This window comes from Talpa occidentalis, unplaced genomic scaffold (assembly GCF_014898055.3).
Source record: "Talpa occidentalis isolate TD23 unplaced genomic scaffold, MPIMG_talOcc4v2.1 talOcc4.12, whole genome shotgun sequence".
Classification (NCBI taxonomy): Eukaryota; Metazoa; Chordata; class Mammalia; order Eulipotyphla; family Talpidae; genus Talpa; species Talpa occidentalis.
Window position 1 is genome coordinate 90,782,714 of NW_023601212.1, and position 26,164 is coordinate 90,808,877.

The 26,164-nt window shown below is 50.2% G+C and overlaps 1 protein-coding gene across 1 annotated transcript in view; it reads right to left on the reverse strand.

Moving 5' to 3' along the window:
• The window catches only part of VWA3A (von Willebrand factor A domain containing 3A), a 52,078-nt gene that overhangs the window by 25,291 nt on the left and 623 nt on the right, over positions 1-26,164 (reverse strand). Inside the window, exons 2-14 of the mRNA XM_054693924.1 lie at positions 23,399-23,456; positions 23,254-23,331; positions 22,588-22,621; positions 17,585-17,672; positions 16,686-16,809; positions 12,321-12,445; positions 12,147-12,224; positions 10,012-10,066; positions 6,128-6,226; positions 4,256-4,362; positions 1,753-1,878; positions 1,369-1,477; positions 1,070-1,135 (exon numbers count right to left, since the gene is read on the reverse strand). Coding sequence (XP_054549899.1) covers positions 1,070-1,135; positions 1,369-1,477; positions 1,753-1,878; positions 4,256-4,362; positions 6,128-6,226; positions 10,012-10,066; positions 12,147-12,224; positions 12,321-12,445; positions 16,686-16,809; positions 17,585-17,672; positions 22,588-22,621; positions 23,254-23,331; positions 23,399-23,456 — 1,147 coding nt within the window. The remainder of the gene's footprint in view (positions 1-1,069; positions 1,136-1,368; positions 1,478-1,752; positions 1,879-4,255; positions 4,363-6,127; positions 6,227-10,011; positions 10,067-12,146; positions 12,225-12,320; positions 12,446-16,685; positions 16,810-17,584; positions 17,673-22,587; positions 22,622-23,253; positions 23,332-23,398; positions 23,457-26,164) is intronic.

The following is a 26,164-nucleotide window of genomic DNA, read 5'->3' on the forward strand; positions in this document are numbered from 1 at the left end:
ATTTAAAAAAAGTAAAGAAATCACAGCAAAAAGTCCAGATTTCTGGTTCTTCTTGAAAAATTGGAAGACCTGGCAATCCTGGGATCCCATTCCAACAGAGTAACGCTCAGCTAGAGCTAAGCAAAGGTGCCTCTTCAGATGGGATATACTCTATAGTTCACCACAGTCCCCACTACTCTCTTTTGCCTTCCCATTGGAGTCAGTTGAAGTTTTTTGGCCATCCTTACATTGTTGTTTTGTTCAGGTTAAAGAAGATGATGGAATTTGCTGTATTCGTATCGCTATCAAAAGCAGAAAATAATAGATAAACCAGGAGGTTTTTCGATAAAATATTTTTTAAACCAGTCCGTTTCATTCATTTACTGCACCTTCTTAGGCTCTGTGGCCTGTGGCCTCTGTGAACAGAGTCTGGGCAGTGGGTAACAAAAGAGGCCGATGACCGAGGAAAATGTTGCCTGACCTCTGTGCTCTGGTGTGAAATGTTAGACTTTGTGGCTCCTAGAGATACTTGGGAGAAGCAAATACTCATTTACTTATGGACATTAGTAGTTAGCAGGCAAGACACAGCCTTGAGAATCTAACAGCCTCAGACCCATTTGCCAAAGGGACCTGCAGGCAGGCTCTTTCACTGACACCTCCATTGTGGATGTGGGGTGCGTGGTATTATTATTAAGGACACTAATAGATGGGCAGGTACAGAACTGATTACACACTGGAACTGATTGCTGCAGGGACCTGGCAGCAGGCAGCAGGGGTCTAGCTGCAAACCCCACTTTGGTGGGAGCAGAAGTGGTGTGGAACCCCTGTTGATGGTGACAGGATTGAGATTCAGGATTTTTCCCCACCAGGCTTTCAAAAGCCTCACAAGCATATAACCAAGTCATCATGACACGCTGACCCAAGGATCTCTCCGTGTCTCTGTCCTTTCCACATATTCATTTAAACTTGATTTTGCTTGTTGCTTTTGTGGGGCAATACATAGCACTATCTGTCCTGGGCCAGATGCCCAGGAACCTTGGGGGCAGCAGCGAGGGGGAGGCAGCAAGGGACTGGTTGGAGAGGGGTTTACCTCTGTCTCTGGGCTGTAGCAGTGGTAGGAGCCCCCAACAGCTTTGGCCAGGTTCTTCAGGACTGCCTGTGGGGATGTGACAGGGTTGGCCCTCACGAGGGTGCACTGATTCCCTAACCAGCTTCCTCCTCATGTCTAACGCTTCCCATCTAACCGGATGGGAACAAGGAGCACTAAGTCTAAGGAGAGTCGTGTTCTGATCCGCAGCTTGGGAGCTAATCCAAGCAATGGGCCTCCAAGGCTGGTCTTGCTCACCATGGCTGACCCAAGGGAAGGTCTGGGAGACCTCAGGGGCTTACCAGGGGCACCTGACTGTCACATTTGTAGGTGATGAGGTGGATGAGGAGACCCCTTCCTAAGATGCACTGCTGGATGTAGTCAGACAGGATTTCACAAGGCTGATCTGGGCTGGGGAGAAGAAAGATGGAGGGAGAGAAGGGGTCGCCTCAGGTCAAGTCACTTGGAGGATGCTCCAGAGCCAAGTGGGAAGCCCCAGGGACCATCTGACCGTCCGTCTGTGCCCTGGGCCACCTGTCGAAGAGGCAGGGCTGCGAGCACTGGGGCAGGCCCCCGCCCAGCATCGTGATACTGCCCTCTCTGCTGCTTGATGGTCTTTTCACAACAGTGACTGGGCCCCTGGGCCCCCTTGGGGTCCTGTTGCCAGCTCAGGAGAGGAGGCCTACCAGCTTCCCAATATGGTCACCAGAGAATCCAGCCCCTTCACAGGGAAGGTTTTCTTCAGGGCTTGGAGCAGGTTGCTGCCTCTGCCAGGCTGCAGGCTCTTCACCCACAGTCTGAGTTCCTGGAGCCTGAGGGCAACAATGAACAACAGTCACCGTACCCTCCAGCCAGGTGCCAGGCCCGGGACAGACAGTAACTCACTTAAACCTGCCCATAATCCTTTGAGGTGGATACCTTTCTTCCAGTTTTGGAGATGAGGAAGCTGAGGCTCGGAGTCAGGGCTTGCAGTGCTGCAAGTGCTGCAGCAAACACCGGGCAACAGTGAGATTTCAAACAAGCTCAGGGCCTAGGACTAGAGCTTCCTGAGACACTGAGGTCTGGGTCCCATTTCCTTCTCCCCCACACACTCCAGTTCTCTTGGGGGGCAGGCCTCACCTGAGGCAGAGTGAACCCCTAACCTCAAGCGGGCTCTCAGGGAAGACAAGGCGGTTATATGGCTGTATCCTGGGGGACAGGGACGTGCACCCGGGACGAGGGGAAAAACTCAGCAAGAGCTCTCGAGGCCGGGGGAGAGTTCTGCGCTTTCCTTTCCCTGTTGTCTGACCAGCAACAGCACAGCAACCTCAGCCCATGGCTGGTGAGTCTGTCTTCTGTTATTATAACTATTGCATCTCATTTTAACTAAGAGAGAGAATATTCCCAGGCCTGGTGTTTTTCCCTAGCCAGCGGGTTTCAAGCTGGAATTTCATGTCATTATTTCATTTGCTTTCGTTGTGTTTATTTTTATGGCAACTTTCTAATTACAGCAAGCAATAAGGGCCTCCCAGTTATGGGCTTGGCAGACGGCTTCCTCTAATAATAGAGTGGCTGTAAGGAAAATCTGTGAGAGTGAGAGCGGCACAGGGTAAATAATAGTGCACGTGGCAGAGATGACAAAAATCAGAAACAACTGCGGTTGAGGAATCTTGGCTAGTTGATGTCAAGGTCACTTGCAGGTCTAATGACCCAGGGATCGGGAGAAGGCTAAAGTGGAAATCACAATACGATGCTCTCATGCACCCAGAACCTGCCCCATGCCAGGTACTTATTTTTATTTTATCTCTGCAACAACTCAGTGAGGAGAAGGTACTCTTGGCCTCATTCTGCTAGGTCATGGTCAAGGTCATGAGCACCCAGGAACTGCCAGATTCAAAGCCAGAGCTGCCAGATTGGGCACTTCTCTGCCTGTGGGGTCCCTCTCCACAGCTACTGAAAGGCAAGTGAACCTCATCCCAGGAATCCAAGCTTGTGTTTTTTTTTTGGAATTTGCTCCAGACTCTGGAGTCCAATTTGGAGCTGCTGCTCTGGGTGTGTTTCCTGACCTGACTCCCAGTTTCCTCATCTGCAAAATCAGGATAATAACCCTCTTCCATGACTTGGCTAGAAATATGAAATGAGATAGCACACTTGAAGTAACTGGCATGGTACCTAACCTTTGGTGGGTGATCAGTATATTCCACTCATGGAAAAGGAATTTCCATATACTGCCATAAATAAGTCAAAATTCTTACACACACATAAACACCCCCAAACAAACAAACAAACAAATGAACAAATACCCCAAACTAGAAACTCATAAAGGACTAGTTAAATACATCATAGTACATCTACTCAGTGGAATACTATGCAGCCATAAAAAAGAAAAAGGGTAGTTCTGTATGTTCTGAGAGAGAATGATATTCAAAGTCAGGTGACAACTCAAGGTACAAGACTATGTAATGTGCTCCTGTTTATGTTTCAGTTGAGGAAGGTAAACAAACAGGTGCATGTATGTGCAGACTATGGACTGGATTAGAGGCAACTGCTTTTGGAGGTGGGGAAGGGGCCTGGGGTAAGAAGGAGACACATCTGTTATTATTCATCCTTTCATACTGTTTGAATCTTTGAAAAAGAACATGCACTATTTTCAAAATAATAAAGCTACCTTTGCTGGGGCCTCCCTGGTGGCACAAGGGGTTAAGCGCCACACTATGAAGAAATCCACAGCCTCTGCAGCATGAGCTCGATCCCCGGATGGCCAGGGAGCTACCCACATGGCGAGGCAGACCTCTCCTACCTCGCCCGCTGCTCCCCTCAGCAGTGTATTTCAGTCAATCTGCCTGTTCTGTTCCTCGCTCTGTCTCTGGCGAATCCACTTACCGCCCTCACCTTGGCCTGTACCCCAGCTCTTGTATTCATAAATAAATAAAATCTTTAAAAATAAATAAAGCTACCTTTGCTAGTTTGCTGGAGAAACAAGATTAAAAGGGTGTCACAGTTGTCTTTCATTTTGTGGATTGTCCATGAGGGTGACAATTTTCCCAAAATTTATTGGCATCCTGTGCATTCACTCTTGTAAATTGCCTCCTTTTGCCCTTTATCTATTCTGGTCTTGAGGGCTGCACTTTAATCATTCAAGGAAGACACTAATACTTAGGGTGGAAAATAAAAAAAGGGACCAGCCTGGCCAAGGCTACAGCCACTTACGTGGAGGCGTTGACATCCACAGGGTCTGGCCAGAGGGAGCTGGTGGTGGTGCCAAAGGACAGGGCGTATAGCTTCTCCTTGTGGCTCAGCTGCTCTTCAATGAGGCTCTGGAGGACAAGAGGAGGTCACTCACTGACCCAGGCCCAGGGGCCAGGAGGAGCCTGGCTTCCCCACTTACGGATGGCTGGCAGCCTTGGGTCTGGGGTGTGAGCTGTGCTGAAAGAGGGTCACTTGAGGCTTGGCATAGTGTCAGCTCAAGCTGACATTTGCTTCCTGCCCACTGGGTCTCGGGGGGTGTGAGGTGTGCTCCCTCACACTGATCTCAGCCTGTCCCATGGCAGTGTGCCTGGGGGTGAGGCATGGCAGCTGTGCCCTCACTCACTTGCATGGATTTGCAGACTGATGTTCTCTGAGGGCTGCACACGCTTGTGTCCTGCGGTGTGGATGGGCTGAGCACCTGGGCTACCCATCTGAGTGTGTGCTCAGGCTGGCCCTTTGGCACTGAAGTGTGGTACTGAGGGAGGGAGCACAGCGTGGGGTAGTGGCTTTTCTCCAAGGCACGTGTTGGGGATGGAGCAACAGATGCAACACCAAGCTGCTCGCCGCCCTCAAGCTGTAACTGGTGAAAATCCAGTGGTGAAATAACTCCTTCCTCTGCTCCCAGGCAAACCCAAGGGCACCCAGGGGCCCCAATGGGAATAGAAAGAGAAGAGTAACAGGGGAGAGAAGGATTTCAAAATGAACTCCAAGTCAAATTTCAAAACCAACCATCTCCTGTGCGCAAACATTCAGGCAAACAGGCAGGGCCCAAAGTAGAGGTTGTGCAGAGCCCAAAGGGCTGGGAGAGGAAGAGAGAACCAAAACCCACCCCAACTGAACCTACCATGAGGCCAAGATGGCGGCCGCCACAGTCTCAAGAGAGTTCTGGAGCCAGACAAAGAGGCGCTGGCGGGAGCCAGCTGGAGGAATGACCACAGAGGGACCTGAGCAGAAGCAGGGGGCTCCCTCTGGATGTGCAGCGGAGCCCAAGTGGGAGCAGAGGCGGGAGGCCCTGCAGAAGTGGGGATGGGACCACGCCCAAAACACCTACCAGCTCAGTCTTCCTCAGGTCTGCCTCAGTTCTGCCCCGCCCCTGGGTCCCAGAGGTCTCCGTTCAAGAAGTCAGGAGCTGGAGCAGCGAGGCTCCTTTCTCTGACACCCCTTTCCTGGCTGGCTGGAAACTTCCCCTGCATGCCCCCACCAAGAGCCTCTCCCCGGCTAACATCACACCAGCCCACCAGGGGGGCTTTGCCACCTGGCCCTGAGGATTGTCACGAAGGGGACTGAACTGACGTGTTCCTGACGCCTGCTGAGCCCAGGAACAGGGGGGAGTCTGGACAGCCGGCCCACGCTGAGGCCTGTGAAGGGTCCTTGAGTCAGCGATCACTGCTACGGAGGCACAGAGTGGCCGGGTAGCGTGGGGCCGGGACCCGGCAGATGGGCCTGGCCGGGCGGGCCAGTCATTGACTGTTCTCGGCTTCTCCCACATACACGAGCCAGAGAAAGGGCAGCCTTGCAGGAGGAGGCCCCGCGGGAGTCCGTCCTCCTGTCTGTTTCCGTCTTCCTTCCTCTTTCCAGGAAACCCGGGGCTCAGGACGCCAGGTCTAGCCAGTGGGGACCGCTGGGGAGAGCACTAGAAGTTCGCACTGCTACTGAAAATGACTCTAAGGCTGGGTTTTCCCCGAACCCAACCTATTTTTTGACCCGGAGTTGCTAATTAAGTGTGAACTGTTCTTTGAATAACACCCTATTTTGCATCTTCTGTAAATGAAGCTCACCAAGGGCAGAGGGCTGGGGTATGGTCCAGGAACTTCTTGCCAGAGAGCGACTTACCTCCAGGTCATTCTGGAACTCCTCCTTCTGAGGGCCACTGTGGACAGCGGCCAGGTCCATGAGGATGCCGACTCTCGTCCCCTTGATGGAGCCGAACGCCTACAACCAGAGAGAGCGAGTGGGAATACCCAGCAGGCCCCGTGCCCCCTCAAGCCAGCCATAGACAGGACCCCAAAAGGGAGCTGGGGCGGGAAGGCCCACCCTCCAGAGGGAAAGCAAACCCCGTGTCCTGACTTCCACTCTGAGCATTATCCACTCTTATTTTGTGGCGGCCTTTTCTTTTAAACCCCCCACCCCGTTCCCTGAATATTTACTGTTCATCCTTGTAAAGTAACACACAATCATTAATAGAAATTTGGAGAAGGCAGAAAAGCATGCTTTGTAAGACAGATGCTTGGTATCTAACCACCTTCGCTTGTCTTACTTCATTTCTCTGTATCCTTATTTATTTTCTGCCTGCTCTACCCATCAAAAGCAGATGTTTTAAGCTCGCCAGGTGCAGAGGTATTTCTGTGAGTTTCTAATTACGTTTCCAGCACTGATTGCCATCTCCAGGCTGGCGCGGCTGCTCCTGCAGTAACTGGCATCTTGCGAGAGCTGCTCTGTGGATCGGAATTGCCACTCATTTGAAATGATGGTTCTCTGGGGGCATGAGGCTCCATTTGCTGCTTTCTGCCTTAAATTCTACTTTATTGGATGCCTAATTTTCCCGGTCAATTCACTTTTCTGCTCTCAGTGATGAGTGCTTTATATCTCTCACCCCTCCAGGATCTGTGCTCTTTCTGCAAATGATTTTACCTCCAATTCCATGGAGAAAACAGAAACAAGACAAAGAGAAATTTTTTCATCTACCAACCCATCTGCCCCGACAGCCACAGACTTGCTGTTTCCTCACTACAAACAAGGCCAATCTCAAAGCTCTAAGGCCACCCTTTGGGCTTGTGTGACGGGACCACCTCTTGCCAAACAGAACTTCTGTTACCATCTCTTCTCCTGATCATCAAATATTTGATATTTGATATTCACCACCAGACCAACAGGCCGCCCCACTGCCCATCCGAGAAGGGAAATCAAGGTTTCGGGGTCTGCCCCTGCCCCCGCTGCCCCTACGTGTGGCTGGTTCCCATCTGAGCGACGCAGCCTCACCTGCATGTCTCCAGGACCCGCTCAAACCAGGCTCTCGCCTCCCCATGCCCCCACAACCACACTTGCCCAAGAGATCAATAACTTCACTCTTGCCAAACCCAAGGGTCAAATCTCGTTTCTCAACGCTCTCAACCACTGAGTAGCCAGCGACACAGTTCGACTTTCGAGAATTTGGCAAGTGGAAGTCGAAGCCCTTAGTCATCACTCTCTCTTCCTGGGCACCATGCTTCCCTGCTACTCACTGGGCCTTCTTAGTCCCCTTCGCCGGGCAGACCCTCCTCTTCTTCCCAAAGTCTAAATATCAGGGTGTCCTGGGAAGGTGATGGTCATGGACCCACAACTCATGGTTCATTAGATGCGGACTCTCAGATGTCCCTACCATAACTTACCTAATTTAAGTCTGTGTTTTAACAAGCTCCCTCTCCCACCTCCCCCTGGAGACTTGGCTGCACATGAATGTTTGAGAAGCACTAGGCAGGTTTGTCACACCGGGTTTGTCAACCCTGGTACTAACTGACATTTTTTTTGTTTGTTTTTTAAAAAAGTGGGGTACAGGTCAGAGTCACGGTGTGTGTGTGTGTGTGTGTGTGTGTGTGTGTGTGTGTGTGTGAAGATCCACCAGAGAGAGTGGAGAGCAAATCAGGCAGATGTACTGAAACACACGGCTGAGGGGAGCAGTGGGGAGACAGGAGAGGTCTGCTGCGCCATGTGGGTAGCTCCCTGGTTGGGGATCGAACTCATGCTGCAGTGGCTGGCAATAGCTTGATAGCGCTGAGACTTAACCCCTAGGCCACCAGAGAGACCCCAAATGTCTCCTTCTTGACATTCTATTTAAATAGCCCCTTTAGCCCTTCAAGCTGCTTTATTTTCCTATATAACACTGTGAGGCTGACCTTGTATATGATTTATGGATTTATTCATTATTTGCTCTCACACCCTGCACTGTAAGCTCCATGAAGGTGAGGCCTTTGTATTGGTCATGTCTGCGCCCTCAGTCTTGGAAGAGTGCCCAATACATGGTAATCACCCAGTCAGTGTTCACTGAATTTATGACCCAAGTGAGGCAGTAGAGTTCCCAGGACACCTCCAGTCCACCAGGGCTGGAAGGACTTCAAATTTGGGGTCAGTTCTATTTCGTTTAAAATTTAAGAAGGCATCCTCTAGAGCTTTTGCAATTAAGCTCATGCATTCCCTTAAACCTAGCCATTGGAATTCTTTTAGAAACCAATCTCGTAGAAATAATTACACATTAGAGGGAATTGTAGTCCAGCGATGCCAAATTTTCCTTTTTCTTTCAAGAGAGGACTAAAAACAGACACACAAGCAAACTATCAGTATTTTCAAACCTTAGCAACTCATTTGAAAAATATTTAAAACTATGGGGGCCAAGAAAAACCAAACTGTGGGCCAGATTTGCCTGTATGCCACTGGTGTGTAAGTGCTGCTTTTATCCTCTGCAAATGTGGAAACAGACACCCAGAGAAGGGAGGCCATTGCTTCCAGCCTCACTGACAGCACAGCTAGAGACCCGGGGGTCTTGTGAGCTGGTTCATAGGAGATCACTTTATCCTATCTCCCCATTATCCATCTCATGTCTCCTCTGTTATTTTATCAAGAGGGGGTAGGAGGAAAAAGGACTCTGCAGTCTTGCCCCAGAGCGCCAGGGCAGGTATGAAGGCGGAGCGATGTTCCCTGCATGGATATTCTAGAAAGATATGAAGACTCCATCCCTAGGGCTCTGTCTGCATTACCATGTGCAGCCAGGCGGAGTGTCCCACAGGCCGAGGCATGCACCTGCTGAGGAAGGTTCTGGATCTGAGATGGAGACTATACCCTGGAAGCAGTCACTTTGTTCTCACCTCCTGGTCTGATGTAGGGGTGGGGTTGGTGTGGGAAGCATGAATGATAGTATCTGCCTGTCCCAGGGCTTAAAACAACAGGTGAGAATGAACAGGGGAGAAGCAAATGGCTAGTTACAAAAGCATCAGTTGGAGGAAAATAGGTTAAAACAAACAAGAAAGCAAATAAAATGTCAATCGATCACTCTTCTATCACCTACATGACGATCTCTTCTCTTTGGGAGAGGGCTTATGCAAACTTTCAGAGAAGTTCTATCTAGCCATTGGATCTCAATGTCTGAGGCCCAAGGGTCTTGGGGACACCTGCTCTTCTCACCACCCCGGAGCTGTGTCCTCTCTGGCAATAGCACCCAGGCTTGCCACAAACAACCACCTGTCTCCTTGTCCACGAGGCTGGGTGGGGTTGCCCAGTGTCTCTCCACACATTTTTCACACCCTCTACCTTTCCCCGGGAGTGAGCTGGATAGTATATCTCACCCCTTGGTTCTGGTGATTGGTCTACATTGGCCCAAGGACAGTCGATCCTACTGGACTCTCCCATTGGAGGGGCTTTGGGAGGAAGAGAAGGTGAGGACCTCCTTGTCATATCACTCTAGCTGGGGTCATTGAAGCTTCAAGTTGCTGGTGACCATCTTCCCAAGCTCAGGGAGAGTCTTCCAGACAATAAAACTAAGCCAGAGGAAAGCAGAACCCAGAGACAGAGATGACATTATTTGAGCCCCTGGATACAGCTGTGTCTGGTTTTTCACTTATGTAGATTTAGAAATTTCTTTTTTAGCTTAAGTCACTTTAAGTTAGAGTTCTATTGTTTGCACCTAAAAGGGTTCTAACAAAGACAGATGGAGTGAGGAAGCAAAGAACCAAATCCATGTCAGTTACCTTCTTGCTGTTTTCCGTGAGCCACTGAATTCTCTGTTGATAGAGTTCAATAGCTCTGTCAAAACATCAGAAAGACTCATCATCCAAGAAGGTCAATTTCATTACTGAGGAAAAGCAACTTACATACATGGACGGTGTGAAAAGGATTGTTTTCCCCAAGACAGCAGGAAAATATAAGGCAAAATCTAGCAGAGTAGGCATTAGCTTGAAGGGTAAAGAATGGAGAGGCCTGTGATGGGGGGGCCTCAGTGATGCCTGGCTTGGTTTTGGTGGAACAAGGGGTGGGCTCTGAGTGAGGTCTTGGAGTGTAGGAATGTGTTCTCACGTGGATAGGGGAAACACTCTCGCTCTGCTCAAATCTGAGTCTTCTCAATTCACACTTCCCAGTCTGCTGGGGATGATCCTAAAGGCACGGGTTCTCCATGGACAGATGAACAAAAAAAACTTAGTCTCTGAAAAGTAAGTACCCAGGGAACTTCCTAACTTTCCTTATTGCAAACCAGTCCAATGGCTGGTTGAAGACCAGCATGGAACAGGGGCTCAGGTAAAGGATCCAGTCACTTGAATTGAACTGAATTGCCCTGCATAAGGCAGGTGGGATTTGGAGGTGTTGGGGAGGGGGCAAGGAAACCTTTTGGATATGAAATTGTGGGGCAGTGGCGGGGGGTAAAGTTATAAAGCACACATGGGTATGAGTAGAGTGAAGAGTATGAATTTCAGCAACCGAGACATCCTTCGCAGAATGGATGAATTGTGATACAGCCAATGGAATATTACTCAGCATTAAAAAGAAATAAACCATCAAACCACGAAGAGACATGGAGGAAAGGGAAATGCTTATTACTCAGCAAACAAGCCAACCTGCAAAGGGCTACACGCTGTATAATCCCAGCTATATGGCATTCTGGAAAATACAAAACTATGGAGACAATAAAAAGTGGACACGAAGCATTCTTCGGACCTAGTGAAACTCTTCTGTGTACTACGACAGGGAGGGATACATGTCATTATACATTTGTCCAGATCCACAGAATGCACAACACTATAAGAGTGAATCCTGGTGTAAGCTACTGTGGGATTGTGATGGATTCATTTAGTTCAGCAATTGTAACATGTAGCTTTGATGGAGACTGTTGATAACGGGGAGAGAGGAGAGATATGGGAAATCTGTACGTTCTGCTCATTTTTGCTGTGAACCTAGAACTGCTCTAAAATATAAAATTTAAAAGAAAAAAAGAGAGACTAGAGGAGCATAATGGGACCTGCTTGTGTTTGAGTTCCAGCTCTGCCATTTGCTAGCTGTGTGACCTTAGGCAGGTGTGGTGACCTCTCTGAACCCCAGTTTCATCATCTCCAATGTGAAGCTAAAAATAAGATTCTATCCAAGTCAATCTGCCAGAAGTCAAAGTACTAAAAGCCAATTCTCTGCAAATCAGTTAACCAAATGACCAATTTACTGAATAGAGCTGTTTAGCTCCTTAAAATGCTTAGATTCACAATTAAAACCAATCAACCAAAATATTGCGGAATTCTTTAAAATCTGTTTAACTTTTCAACCCAATAAAAATTGTTATAAATGTTATTAGTTAAGATGTTTTTATAAATTTGGCAAATTGGCCATTTGGCTAATGGGCTTGAGAAGACCATGATATTCCATGTTGTTATGAGGATTAAATAAGATCATGCATGCAGCCTTCGCAAGTGATTAGCTCTTAATTGTTCTTAGATTCTTTTAAGTAACCCCAGGCAAATGGTAGCCGTGGATCATGATATGACACGAGGGAGGAGATGTACATGGTGCCTTCAGACTCTGGTTTCAGAGTGGGGAGCCGGCTCATCTTTGACACACATTTGCAAAAGTCTGAACCCACCCAATCTGCATTTAAAGTGGTCACCCTTAACCATTACACATCAAACGAGGCCATGGGGTTTTATCTCATCCAAAGGGACGTGGGTTGTAAAAGGATGAGAAAAATAGATGTGGCCCTACCCCTTTATTTGAAAACAGAGGAAATTGGAGCTGAAATTGGAAGCGGGAGAGAGAGATGCCCTAGGTCTCAGGAATTGTGTTCGTTACGTCAGGACAGCGGAAGTGAGAGCATCTCGAGCTCGAAGACAGAGAGAAACAGACTTACTCAGAGACCTTTGATTCAAATTGGTGGATGGTCTCGGTGGCGAACTGCATTTTCTTGACTGTGCTGTTGCCTTCACCCCTGAAGGAACAACAATGGACAAAAGGGCTCCTGGGAACCAGGGGGCCTGGGTGTGGTGCTTGGGCTTGGGGCTGAGGGGCAGGACTGTAGACTTACAGCACGGTCATGCCCTGGCTAATCAGGTCAGCCAAGGTGAGTTTTGCAAACTTTAAACTGTGAATGGAAAGCCAGTCTTCCGAGTCCTCCAAAGCTGAAGGCTGAGTGTCGTTCCCCTGCAGCCTCTGGGAAACAGAAAACAGAGTCAAACAGAAATCTGAGAATGAGGGGGCGAGGCTGAGGATGCCCTAGGTCCCCTCCACACCGGTACCCAGGGGGTGCAAGTCTGACTGACTCTTCCTGAAAGCCCTTCTGCAGTCACAGATGGGGGTGGGGGCCGACAGCTAGGCCAGGGCCTGGGGCCCGCCACTCCCACTCCGCACCGCATCTCCAACAAAAGGCCAGGCAGGGGCACTGGCTGTGTCCTGCCTCATGAGACTGACACAGCATGCAATGGCCAGACGGACATAATGCCTGGCCCACGCCTCTGCAGCGAGCACCCACCAAACCACCAGCTCCGAGGAGACTCTGGGGTCTCCGGAGCAGTGGATTAGGCCAGTGGCTGATACCTTTCTTTTCTTTCTTTCTTTTTGTGGGTCCTGTTTCCAGCTCAGGACCAATCAGAGAAAGTCAAATATGTCCCCTTACCAGTCACATGGAACACCCCACCTCTAGTTAGCCCTCCTCCAGCTTCCCCATGCCTGCAGACTCTGGTCAGGAGTCTTGTTCCACCCCAAAGCTCTCCCTCTCCCCTGCTGCCGAGCACAGGGTGGTGGCGAGTTCCTGGCTTGAGCAAGTTCTGAGCAATTTGCCTCTGGTTGCTTTTACCTGGAAGCTCTTTGTCTATTTCCACTCTTGAAATCTGGGTATCTTTTCAGGTATATGAGTTCTACCTCCATGTCAGTCTGAGGGGCCTCAACAGACATTTGTTGATTGAATGGGCTTATCCTGGCCTTTTCAGAGACCAGAAGCAGGAGCAGATGGCGAACGTTTTAGAGGAAGAATTCCCTAGGCCTCACGGGGTCTGGCCTCACAGGGGTCTGCCGGACGTGGCTAACGCCCCCTTGCTGTGTCTACTGACGCCTGTGTCCCTCACACCAAGCTACGTTCAGGATGTGGGTGGTGGCCTCAGTGGTGGTCAGAAGATGCTCATGGCAAGCATCCGACATTAGCAATGCTTTCCGGGAGCCAGAAGATGGAGGGAGCTGAGCTGAGGCTCTGAGGGCTCTGTCTCATTCAGCTCCTCTGCAGGCTGGCATTTCTCCCTTTCTCCAGGGGGTGGGATGGGTTTCTGAGCCCTACTGTGAACTAGGAACTGCCCCTCATGCTAGGGCTGCAGAGTAAACAAGATTGGAGTGCTTGCCTTTTGGTGCTTACCTTCCAGGAAGGGAAATGGAGAGTAAGAAGAAATGGAATCAATGTACATATGGAACCTGCTTTAAATCACACAGACCCCACCTCTACCTCCAGGTCAAGGATGCTGGGTGAACAGCTGATGATAGCCTGACTCAGCAATTCCCAGGGACTATGAAATAACAGACTATGAAATAACAGCTGAAGTTACAAAAAGACCCCACACCCAGCCTTCTGTCTGAAGACACTTGTCAACCAGTCATAGACAAATAAACTTAAGAATCAGGCCAAAAAGTTTCAAAACAAGTGACCCAGGGCCTCCCTAGTGGTGAAAGGGGTTAAGCACCGCACTATGAAGCAATCAGCAGCCTCTGCAGCATGAGTTCAATCCCTGGTGGACCAGGGAGCTACCCACATGGTGCAGCAGACCTCTCCTGACTCGCCCGCTGCTCCCCTCAGCAGTGTATTTCAGTAGATCTGCCTGTTCTGTTCCCTGCTCTGTCTCTGGTGAGTCCTCTCACCCCCCGCATCTCTGGCCTGTACCCCAGCTCTTGTATGCATAAATAAATAAATCTTTAAAAAACAAAAAACAAGCAACCCAAGCACCGACCATTTCTCCACGTGACCCTTTGAAAACGCCCCATTTCCAGCCCCTTGTGGGACACGTCTTGGGACTGTCCCCTGGTCATGGGCTGGGATCATGATTCCTGTTGTCAGATAAGTGCTTTCTTGGTTATATGATAGCCTTATTTCTCAGCTGACATACATTGGTTTCAGAAAGGAATGGTTCTTTTGATAAAATGGACTAGGGAAATGTGAAAGAAAATGACTAGGGTTGGAGGCAGTCCCTTCAGCTGGATGGGGGTCAGGATAGAACAGAAGGAGACAGGAAGGAGTTCTATATGCTGCGGTCCTATCTTTACTGGCTTTGGCTGCTTCCTAAAATTTTTTAAAATTTTTCCTCCCGTTGCTAGCTTTGAGATGCTGGGTAAGTCTTGCTTCTCTGTTTCTTCACCTGTAAAATGAGTGTCTCGTGAAGCTATGTATAGAACACAGCCTTGAGTGTTTCTGCATAAACAGCTCTTGTTGGCAGTAGATTTGGCCATAAAGTGGAAGGAAGCCGTAAAATAAAGACAATGAAAATAAAATGCTGCTATTGGGGTCCAACTAGACAGCAGTGCATGCCTTAAGTTCTGTCCTTGAGGCCTGTGCTCAGGCCTCTGCTTGAAAAGGAAATTAACGAGGGCCTCCCCGGTGGCGCAGTGGTTGAGCGCTGGGTTGCGAAGCTGCCCGCAGCCTCTGTAGCGCCGGTTCGATCCCCGGCCGCCAGGCGAGGGTCCCACATGGCGCGCAGACCTCTCCTGCTGCCCGCTGCTCCCCTCAGCAGTGTACTTCGTCAGTCTGCCTGTTCTGCTCTCCGCTCTGACTTTGGTGAATTCTCTCACCCACCAGTGCTTCTGACTGTACCCAGTGCTTATATAAATAAATAAATAAAATCTTAAAAAAAAAGAAAAGGAAATTAACGAGTGTTAAACAAGCGTGGAAAATACTAGTAGTGAAAGCAAACACTTAAATAGTGCTTATCATGTGTCAAGCACTTTCCACATATTAACTCATTTACTTCTACAAAGCAGGCTCATCATTAACCTCATGTTACTGACAAGGGAGGAAACTGAGGCTTAGAGAAGGAAAATGACTTGTCCAAAGTCACACGGCCAGTAAGTGGTGGGGCCGGGATTTAATCCAAGTAGAAAGGCCCTAGTCATGCTCACAGCCATGTTGCCACATGCCTTTAAATTAGCACCAAACTGTAACCATCTTCATGAAGGACTGAGAGAAGGGACTGAAAGGAACAGTTTTTCATCATGTGTATCTGTGCTAATAGACGTCCAGTCCGGGGTCACCTAATAACACCATGGTCATGGTCCCACCCGTGGGGAGACACCGCTCGATATCACATGGACACTAGGTGTCACTCTTCTCAACTCCCTGGTTGATAACACAAAGATGATTGACTTACAATTCATCCTTCTTCCATTTCGCCTGCATTTGAAATGATCCATCATGTTTTAGGATGTAGATTTTATATCATTAATATCTGAGGATCCACTATTAAACATGATATAGATTTTGACTGATTATATACCAACGTCTGTGCTTTAGATAGAGAAAAGTAAGATCTTTGCAGTGGGGTAACACATCACCTCTTTGCTATTGCTATTCTTTTGTGAGACAAAGGAAGTCCCAACTGTGATTGTTAACTCTAAGAAACACCTGAGAAATCATGCATTATGATAGAAAATTAGGTGGGATAAAGACCAATGTCATCTATATCTGAAGTCATTGAAATAATCTTTGAGAATTTCAAAACATTGACAGTTTCTGATTTCTTTTGAGTTGAACTTGCTTTCTTGTAAGTGCCAATACTCAAAAAAGTAAAACACAACTATCTTCTGGATTTTTGACTTGCCAGCATTAAAACTGTATTTTTTTTCACTGATTATCATTTTAAAAGTGTCATATTTAAACTTTAGTGTAGATTAGGTGGATGGTTAGTGGCCAGCTTGTACCTGACAATCCCAAAGACAGCGGTTTCTACGGGAGGATGAATTTCTGAGTTCTAGACAATCCATTCACCATCTTGGGAGACAGTTTATTTACACCTTAAGAATCTAAACAGAGTTCTGGTTGTTCTAAAGGTAAATTCTTTGCCATAGTCTCTTGCTCCAATAGCACTTCCTGAAAGTGACTTTTGGTCTAGATCTTAAGGAACCCTAAAGGACAAACAAATGTTAGAAGGGACATTTTAGAATTAAATACCTTCATAACATAAACAGAGTCTTCAAATGTTCCTGGATATTTAGCAAGGTGGTCAAGAAGCCTATAAATTGTCTATGAACAACACAGAGATTCTTCAGAAATTTCTAAAGACAGGATTAGAGATAAATGTTTAACTAGTTTTTTACAACCGCGAGCCCTGATGTGCAGAGAACCCCAGAGCTGAACACATTCTGCCTCCCCGGACTATGATTTGTAAGCGCTGTCACTCAGTTAAAGCCCCGTGGTTTTTACCAGCAAGTCCTGTGTCTGGTTAACGTGTGTGACTAGCAGCCCATTGTCTGGATTTTGATCGCGTCTGCTGACATCCTTCTTGTTAGCTTGCCTCCTTGGCTCTCCGTCATTGTTTCTCCTCCTGCTACAAAACACAAGTGGTTTGATCAGCGCCCCCACACTGAATATTGACTCCAGGCTGCCAGGAGCTCCTCTCTTTCCTCTAGTCCCGAAAAAGAGTCCAGAAACATTTTTATTTCTTTGCAGTACTCAGGAAGGGTTCCTGTAGCATCCTGATAAAATGTGGACCCCAGGACCATGGGACATTTTTCTTTTTCTTTTTTTAAAGATTTATTTATATATGCATACAAGACTAGGATACAGGCCAGAGGTGAGTGGGGGTAAAAGGACTCACCAGAGACAGAGCAGGGAACAGAACAGGCAGACTGACTGAAATACACTGCTGAGGGGAGCAGCGGGCGAGCCAGGAGAGGTCTGCTGCGCCATGTGGGTAGCTCCCCGGCCGGGGCTCAAACTCGTGCTGCAGTGGCTGCGGATAGCTTCATATGTTGAATCTTAACCCCTGCGCCACCAGGGAGGCCCCCCATGTGACATTTTTAAAATTTATTTTTATTTTTTATTGAGGTACATTGGTTTACAACACGGCATATGATGTAGGGGAAGAGGCTCACAGCTCCCCAGATGAATGCCCTCACGCCACACCCACCATCCAAGCCCCCTGGTGCAGTCCCCCAGCACAGGATGTTGTAAACTGCTGTCAGCAGTTAAATAACTGGAGCCCTCAGCTGTACTCTCGTGTGGCAAACTTTTACCCAGTCTCGCTTCCAGGCAAGTATTTCTCCCTCAACTCTCACAAGCAAAAATCTCATTTTCACTTGAAAAATCAGAGAAAACCTTACCAGCAATCTTCCAGACGCTTGTTGTCTCGGCCATGGGAGACGTGAATGGTTTGTGTAGCCATTATAAAAACACCCAGTGCGTGTTTTCCTAGGGGGGCAGGAATACCAGAAAAGAAGGGTAAGGGCAGCATGTAGACTACAGCTTCGCGGGGTATCTACAGTCAGCTCAGCTTCTTAATTAATTCAAATAACTCACTGAACACCTGCTGGTTATCAGGTTTTGTGCAAGGCACTGAGGATAGAATGCTGAACAAGATCTCAAGGGTTGGGGGCCTCCCTGGTGGCACAGGGGGTTAGGTCTCAGCACTGTGAAGCTATTGGCAGCCACTGTAGCGTGAGTTTGATCCCCAGCCAGGGAGCTACCCACATGGCACAGCAGACCTCTCCTGTCTCACCCGCTGCTCCCCTCAGCAGTGTATTGTAGTAGATCTGCCTGTTCTGCTCCCCACTCTGTCTCTGGTGAATCCTCTCACCCCCCACACCTCTGGCCTGTACCTCAGTTCTTGTATTTATTTATAAATAAATAAGTCTTTTTTTAAAAAGATATCAAGGGTTATCTCAGCCTCGGCACTTTGACATTTTGGACCAAATAGCTCTTCGTTTGGGGAGCTGACCTGTGCATTGTAGGATACTTAGCAACATCCCTGGCCTCCACCTATTAGGTGCCAACAGCATTCCTGCCCCTCTCCAAGTTGTGACAACCCAAAATATCTCCAGGCAAGTCCTTTGGCTCCAGTTGACTACTGAACTAGACTTTGTCCTTGTCCACATGGAGTTTATGTTCTAGAGAAGGAGACCAATATGGAAAACTAAAATATGGTAATTACAGGTTGTCGAAAGTTCTGCCAACCAAAGAAACAGGATGCCATGACAGACAGTAATCAGGAAAGGCATCTACTCGGCAGAGGTGAGGTGTGAGCTCGGACCTTCTTCAAGGATGAAATGGAAGCAGCCATGCTAAGAGTGTGGGGAAGGCTGGACTAGGCAGAGAGGACAGCAAGTGAGCAAAGGGTTTTGAGCAGGAGGAAGGAGATGGAAACTACTAAAGCCAAGTTGTTTCCTCCAAGACTGTATCTTCTCTCAAAAGGTGAGTCCCAGCAGCCTGCCAGTCACGTCTGATTGACTCAGTGGGAGACATGTACCCTCAGTGCCTTGCACAAAACCAGGGCCTCCCCGGTGGCGCAGTGATTGAGCGCTGGGTTGCGAAGCTGCCCGCGGCCTCTGTGGTGCCGGTTCTAACCCGGGCTGCTCCCCGGCTGCTCCCCAGCCACCGGAGGAGGGTCCCACATGGCGCGCAGACCTCTCCTGCCGCCCGCTGCTCCCCTCAGCAGTGTACTTCGGTCCTTCTGCCTGCTCTGCTCCCCGCTCTGGCTCTGGTGAATTCTCTCCCCCTCCCGCGCTTCTGACTGTACCCAGTGCTTGTATAAATAAACAAACAACAAATAAATAAATAAATAAATAAAACATGCCTCTATTAAAAAAAAATTTTAAAAAAAACCTGATACCTAGCAGGTGTTCAGTAAGTTATTTGAATTAATTAAGGTGCATCAGATTCACCCTCCGGGCCATGGGGCTGCCACGGACATTCAGAAGCAGGAGAAGAGCATCTTGAGAGCACAGTGGAGTGGAGGTTATGAGCTGCCATGGCTTCCCGGGGCCACTCTCCCTGGCTTCTTCCTGCTCTTTCTGTCTCCCTGCGGGCGGATCCTCCTCCACCTGTGATCTTAGTTGCTGTTCCTCGAGGCTGAGTCACATGTTCCCTTCTCACTTCTCTTACCCGAGGCGACCTGATCCTTGCTCATGGCCTCAAGAACCCCTTCTCCATTGATGACTCCAAGCGGAATGTCAAAAGCCCGGGCTCCTCGGACTCCAGGCCAGTGGACTCATGAACGCTGGAGATTTCCTTCTGGGGTACCATGTTCCAGACTGAGCTCACGTTCCCTCCCAGCCGGTCCTCTTTCGCTGTTCTCTAGCTCAGAGCAAAGAGCCGCCGCCTGTTTACTCTGAAGAGTCAGAAACCTAGGCATTGTTCTTGACACCTCACGCCCCATGTCCATCCTTCCCTACTCCTGGTAATTTTACCTTTCTCAAGTCTCTCCATTCATCTCGGCCACCACACACATTTCTTCCACGCAGGCCACATCATCTCTGCTGTGGACACCTGCAGGAGGCCCTCACCGCCATCCCGCCACCTCCCCATCAAGCCTGTTCTCACAGAAGCCAGGGTGAGCTTGTAAAACACAAATCCAGGGTCAGACTCTCCCTCCTCGCACCTGCTTCAAACCCACCCAAAGGTCTTCCTTTACCTCTGGGGTGAAGGCTAAGAGCCTCCCCGTGGCACTGGGGGCTCACACCACCTGGCAGCCACCTCTCAAAGTCTCCCTTCACCACCGCTCTCCCGCGTGCTCCTGGAATAGGCTACAGCGTCTCTAACCAGAGGCCTTTTCACACGCTGTGTTCTGGAAGAGTCTTTTCCCTAGTCCCCAACTTATGCATCCTTGATATTTCACCTCGAATGTCGCTTTCTCTGATGTCTTCTCCAGCGTGTTACTCTATTTCAGGTTCCTTGTGTTATGCAAACTTTCACAGAATTATGCTCCTTTGCCTGGAGCACTTAATTTAGAATGACACATTCATTAGTGATTTTTAAAAACGCGTGTCTCTCTCCTGCTAAGACTGTAATTGCCATGAGAACAGATACTGGCAGGCAAATAGTCGAAGGAGGGGAGGTGGAAGAAGGTTGAGAAACTGCGTTGGTTCTTGAATTTCTAATTATTGATCCTAGCTGCTTGGGAGAACTGACTTCACCTTCTGCTCTCGGGTTCCATGTGGTACCCGCTTTCTTATCATTCCCCACCTTCTTTCCTAGGTTAGCTCCGTTAGATTTTTCAAGGCAAGCGAGAAACTCCAAGTGGAGCTGCAACTTGAACACTAATGTCGAGAGGGTGTTCTTGGGAAATCATTAAGTTAAGCAGCCCAGGGTTGGTTGGGCGACTTGCAATCTTGCATTCAGAAAATGCTTTGCTTTCTGGGGAGCATCAAGATAATGTGGCGATATATAAAAAAAACAACTAGCTTTCCTTCCGCCTGTTTTGCTGGGAGAGAGTCGAAGCAGCAGTGAGCGCACGGGGAGCCCCTCATGTCTTAGTTTCCCTGACAGTGAGTGATTAACAATGAATTCAGAGGCTAGGGCCACTGGATTCTGGGGTGAAGTGTGGGGGACAGAGGAGGGTTCAGGCTATATCAAACTAACAAGAAACAACACGGTGTGCTAGAAAGAGCAGCGGGCCCAGAGTTTCTTCATCTGCAGAGCAGAGAGGGTGTTAGCACCTGCCCGGGTGACTTTGGCCACGGCCCAAGAGGTTCGGAAGACACAGAGGGTGTGCAAGGGTGATGTAAGCTACAAAGCAGGAGAGAATTGTAGAACAGCATCAAGCCCTTCAGCACATGATACTTGAGACATTTCGAGTGTCCCCTGGGGCCAGACAGAGCTGGCACTGGGGAGCCCAGCAGACAATGCTTCTCCCCTCCTTCCAATGCCCACTGCAGATAGAAGCTCCTCCACCCTGAGTCGCTCCCTCCATGGGACACCTCGTCACCTGATGATCGACCTCTCTGCTTGGGGGTCTGTTCTCCTCTCACACCCCACCCTGCCAAGAGCCCACTGGATCAACTCCATGCGGGCAGGGACTCAGTCATGTTCACTGCTGGGACCCTCTTGGGTAAAATGGTGCCTGGACCTAGTAGCTGCTCAAAATGGATCTGTTGAATAAATAGACTCAAGGGCCAGCCTTAGGACACAGGTGGTGGCCGCAGCCTGGGGGTGGCCCTGGCGCGGAAGGGAGCGTGCTGACTGGCCCATGGGAGGGGGCATCTGGGGCAAAGGAAACCTCAGCTACCACCTGTTTTGCTACAGACTTTCCCTGAACATTGTCCAGGATAAAGCCACCCTCAGGGCTTGTATGTTCGACTGCCCAGTAACCTCCAGTCTCGTCCCTGTTCAAGCCACTTTACGTTCTGCTGCCAGAGTGACTTTCCTAGTGAGCAGAGGGTTCCTCTTGCCGCCTGTTGAGGCCCCTGCTGTGGCTCTGTGGCCCACGAGAACCGAGTCAAGCCCTCTTCACGGGCTTGTCACTCCTCAGGCCCTGCTCCTTGCTCACCCCCGCCTCACCTGGCCTCTCCTCCCACAGCCCTGGCACCCCCTACTTGCACACACCTTCTCACTTCATACCCTTCTTTGTCAGTGTCGGACCTGATTCTAGAAGTGCCCCTTGTCCTTTTTGTTTGACCTGAATCCCACTCTCTGCCCCTCAGTCCCTGACAAGGAAATTGTTCCCTCTTTTGCCACCTGGGCCGTCCCCCATCAAGTCACATGTCCTTCTCCTGAGCAGCCCGTTCTTGCTGGTCTAGCATTGTGCCCAGCGCCCGGCACGTAGGGAGCAGGTGCTTAATACCCCGGGCTCCCTAAATCTCAGTGCCCAGCGTCCAGCGTCTGGGCCTCCGCCCTGTCCTCCCACCCCTGTCCACCCTGGAGACACTCACCCTCACCTGCACGTCTCCATTTATTTCTCCATCTTTGGGAGAAGGGCCCCTGGCCAACCCAGGGTCCTGCTTTCCTGGTTCCCACTTGCAGTTCCCCCAAACAAGTCAGTGCTGCCTGCCCCGCGGGGAGTGTTAGCCGGTCTCCCAGGCAACAGACCGCACCACTGCAGCCCGAGGCAGGGCCAGGCACTGCCTTCCTCACCCGGGGAGGGAATGGCCAGTTTGCTGTTGAGAACAGCAGCTCCCAGCCCACTGCTTCTCCCCACCCCCACAAAAGCCCGGAGCAGAACTTGGACTTCTACTCTATTTTTAGGATCTCTGGGTCAACAGAGAGCTCTGGTTTATACCCACAGCGCCCTTGTGTCTGCGCCTTCCTGTGGTAGGAGCTGAAGCCCTCAGCTCCTCCTCGCCAGATTCCCTGGGGTCCCCAGGCAGACGCACCCCTTGGGGGCCAGCCTCACCCACGCCTGGTGATGCAGCCGCGAGCTCAGTGACCTCTCAGCCTCGGGCGCCCAGCAGCAGCATCTGGGTTGTCTGCCAGAGAGCAGCCTGGTTCTCCCGCGGGAGGGAGGTCGAGCGAGAATGTGGCCAGGTGTGGCCAGGTGTGGCCAGGTGGCCCCAGGTGATTATGATGTAAGCGGCCCCTGTCCTGAGCTGGGGACCTCCTCGACTTCTTTCACAGAGGTTATAGGCGAAGTGATGGAAGCGGGGCCACCCAGCCCTGCTGGTCAGTGGCGAGGACCTGCGCTTCGTTTTTCTAACCCGGGTCATTTCTCAATCACTGCCATCCCCTCCCGAACCTTTCACTGTGTAGCTTAGAACCCGAGCTGCTTGCCACGTGGCAGCCAGGCCCCCAGGGAGCCGCCCCCCGCCGTGACTTCTGACTTCCACACCAGAGACAAGAAGGCCCTCGCGATGGACACTGCGTCCCCGCCTGGGTCCCTGCGGGCGGCACAGCCACGGCTGACGAGCAGCAAGTGGGGGCTGGGGGGTCGTGCCTGGAAGGAGGGCACCGCCCAGGCAGGGGAGCAGGGAGGCAAGAAGGAAGCCAGGTCAGGGTCGCGAGAGGCTGGGCACCTGCCAACACGACGCTGGACCAGCCGGGACCAGCCTTGTGCTCACCTTACCGAGGACCCGGCGGGGGGACTGGCTGTCGCCGCGACATTTTTGGAGACATGGCAGCGGCCTTCCAGCTGCCTTCGCTCCTGGATGCACAGACACAAGCGAACCCAACACTCAGAAGTCGTCACTGCTTCTTCCCTTTGGACTCACGGACGCACATTCTGGGTGTGTCAGGGCTAGATGGACAACGCGGAGTAAGGGGTTGAGGCTGGGAGGCCAGCCGAGAGGAGAGCTGTGGTGCCGGCACCATCTCGCTCAGCTCTGGATGCAGCTCACGGGGCGGTGGAGGGGGCGGGCGCGGGGTGCAGCGCACGGTGGGTGTTTCTCTTTCCCCTACCCTTAGGTTTTGGACGTTGTAGGGTAAGTAAATGATATCAGGCTTTTCTGCCCTCCCGCCATTAGGGTGGATGGTGGCTCCTTGCGGTGCTGAAGGCAGGCCTGAGGGCGGGCACCTGGAGTAGGGTGTGGGCATAGGTAGATGGGATTCACCTGGGCTCATAAGGGCAGCGTCGCCTGGAGAGCGAAAAGAGCGAAAGAGAGCTGCCAGGGAACAACAGAGCGGAAGGAGCAGAGAAGTAAAGGCCCCGAGAGAACGCCCAAGAGCCCGGAAAGTGTGAAGGCGTGCTGGGGGCTGAGAGGCCTGCCAGCCTCCCGACCCCCCCCAACCCCCTGGCACCCCTGCCTGCCGTGTATCTGGTAAATCCCAATAAAGCCTGAGAAAGCCACCGAGAGCTCCAGGACTCTCCTTTACCCGTCTGCTCCAAACAGAGAGAACCTGCTCCGTCCATCCCTGCCACCACAGATGGCAACTCATATCTGGCCCTTATTCAAGAGCTCTGGCCTGGCTCTGTTATCTGAAATACATTTGTCTGAATGTGTGAGCCCCACCACCCACCCAATCCGTTTTTGGAAACCTAATTCCTGAGATGACAGTATTATGAGATGGGGCTCTTGGGGTGACTAGGTTTCCAGGGCACCCCCATGAAGGGACACACACCCTTACACTCGAGGGCTGACTGCTCCCTAACCCCATCCCCCCCATGGGAGGATTTGGGGGTCTGCAGCCAGAAGAGGGCACTTCCCCTGCCATGCTGGCCCCATCTGACCTCAGCCTCCAGAAGTGAGAAATGAAAGTTTGTCTAAAGTGCTGTTGCAGGGAACACTTCACGCAGGGTGAGGTTTGTTTCCGTAAGAGAAAGACACACACATAAAAGACCCCGAAGATGTGGTTTTCCCCTGAGTCCACAGCAAGCTCAGTGGGTGGCAAAACCTGACTTGAAAAGCCAGGGGGGTCAGTGCCAGTGTTTATCCCACTCGGTGTGAGGACATAAGGGCTTGGTGCTGTGGAACATGCGGTCTCTGGGGGGAAGTTGCACAGAATGAGATTTTAATCTAAAATGTTGAATTCCAAAGCTCTTTTAAGCTTTTGATGAATATCACAGTGGCATGCCCGCCACGAGTCGTTCCTGTAACCCTCGTGTGTTGGAATTCTCATGGGCACGTGTGGTGACTTCACTAATATTTTTAGCATCTCAACCCCTCCCCCCTGCTTAAGTTGAGATAATTGACAGATAACATTTAATGAGCTTCAGGTGTGCAATCCACTGCCACATATGTGTGCACTGTGAACTGAGTCAAATTTGTCTTTTTTTTAAAAAAAGATTTATTTATACAAGAATCGGGGTACAGGCCGGATGTGCGGGAGGGTGAGAGAATTCACCAGAGACAGAGTGGGGAACAGAACAGGCAGACTGACAAAATACACTGCTGAGGGGAGCAGCAGGCGAGACAGGAGAGGTCTGCCGTGCCATGTGGAATCCTCGACGGCCGACTGGGATCGAATCAGTGCTGCAGAGACTGTGGACAGCTTCACAGCACTGCACTCAACCGCCTGCACCACCAGGGGAGGCCCATAAATTTGTCTTTATAAGCCTCTGACCTGTGGTATTCTGGGTTAGCAGCCTGGAGAGACTAAAACAGTATTACCATGCAACATAAGTTTTTAGCTGTTAATTTGTATGTTGCTTTCTTTCATTCTTTCCTGCATTTCAAGCCAGCAGCAGGCACTTCTGTTGTTTTTCTGACTTTGGAGAAGCCTGTGCTGATTCGGCGGCATGCCCAAGACAGGCCAGGATGTGCTGGGTGTCCAGAGGACAGTGGGAGCCCGTCGAGATTCTTCCAGTTAAATGAGACAGAAACCCAACTCAAACTGGCTTAAGGAAAAATGAAATTTATTTGCTCAAATAACAAAAATTCAGAGCTAGCCCTGGTTTCAGTCACGACTTGATCCAGAGGCTGAAGTGATGTGCAGAGGAATCTGTTGCCACTTCAGCTTCCTTTCTTCTGCGAGGACTTTATCCTGGGGCAGGCACCTTATGAGTGGTTGGCAAACCTGGACACCGAGAGCACCAAACGTTACCCACAACTCGGCAACCCTGGAGGAAGGAAAATGCCTCTTTTCCAGCAAAGTCCCAGGCTTGGCTTGTTCCCATGACAAGATGTTCCCCAACCAACTGCTATGTCTCTGATTGGCCAGACCTGGCTGGTGATCAGTCATGGAGGGTGAAGTTAGTCCTACTTTTTTTAGGGGGGCATGGGTCTATGGGGACATTCATACTAGGCAAATGTGCCCTTCAGGAAAGACACAGAAGATAGTCCTCAAGAGAAATCAAGAAATCACATGAAAATTATAGGAGTACGGCCTGCTTATCTTGGCCGCAACACTTTGGTGACATGACGAGACTTCAGAAGATGTGGGTCCTTGTGCATCCAGCAGAGTCCACAGGCACAGGGGTTCCCAGCTCACCATGCCCACGCATGGGCTGGACACAGAACTACCACGCAATTCAGCCTGGGGCAGTTGATGTTTTAGCCGTAATGACTGTAGATACTGACAAATGACAGGCGCGGCCTTCC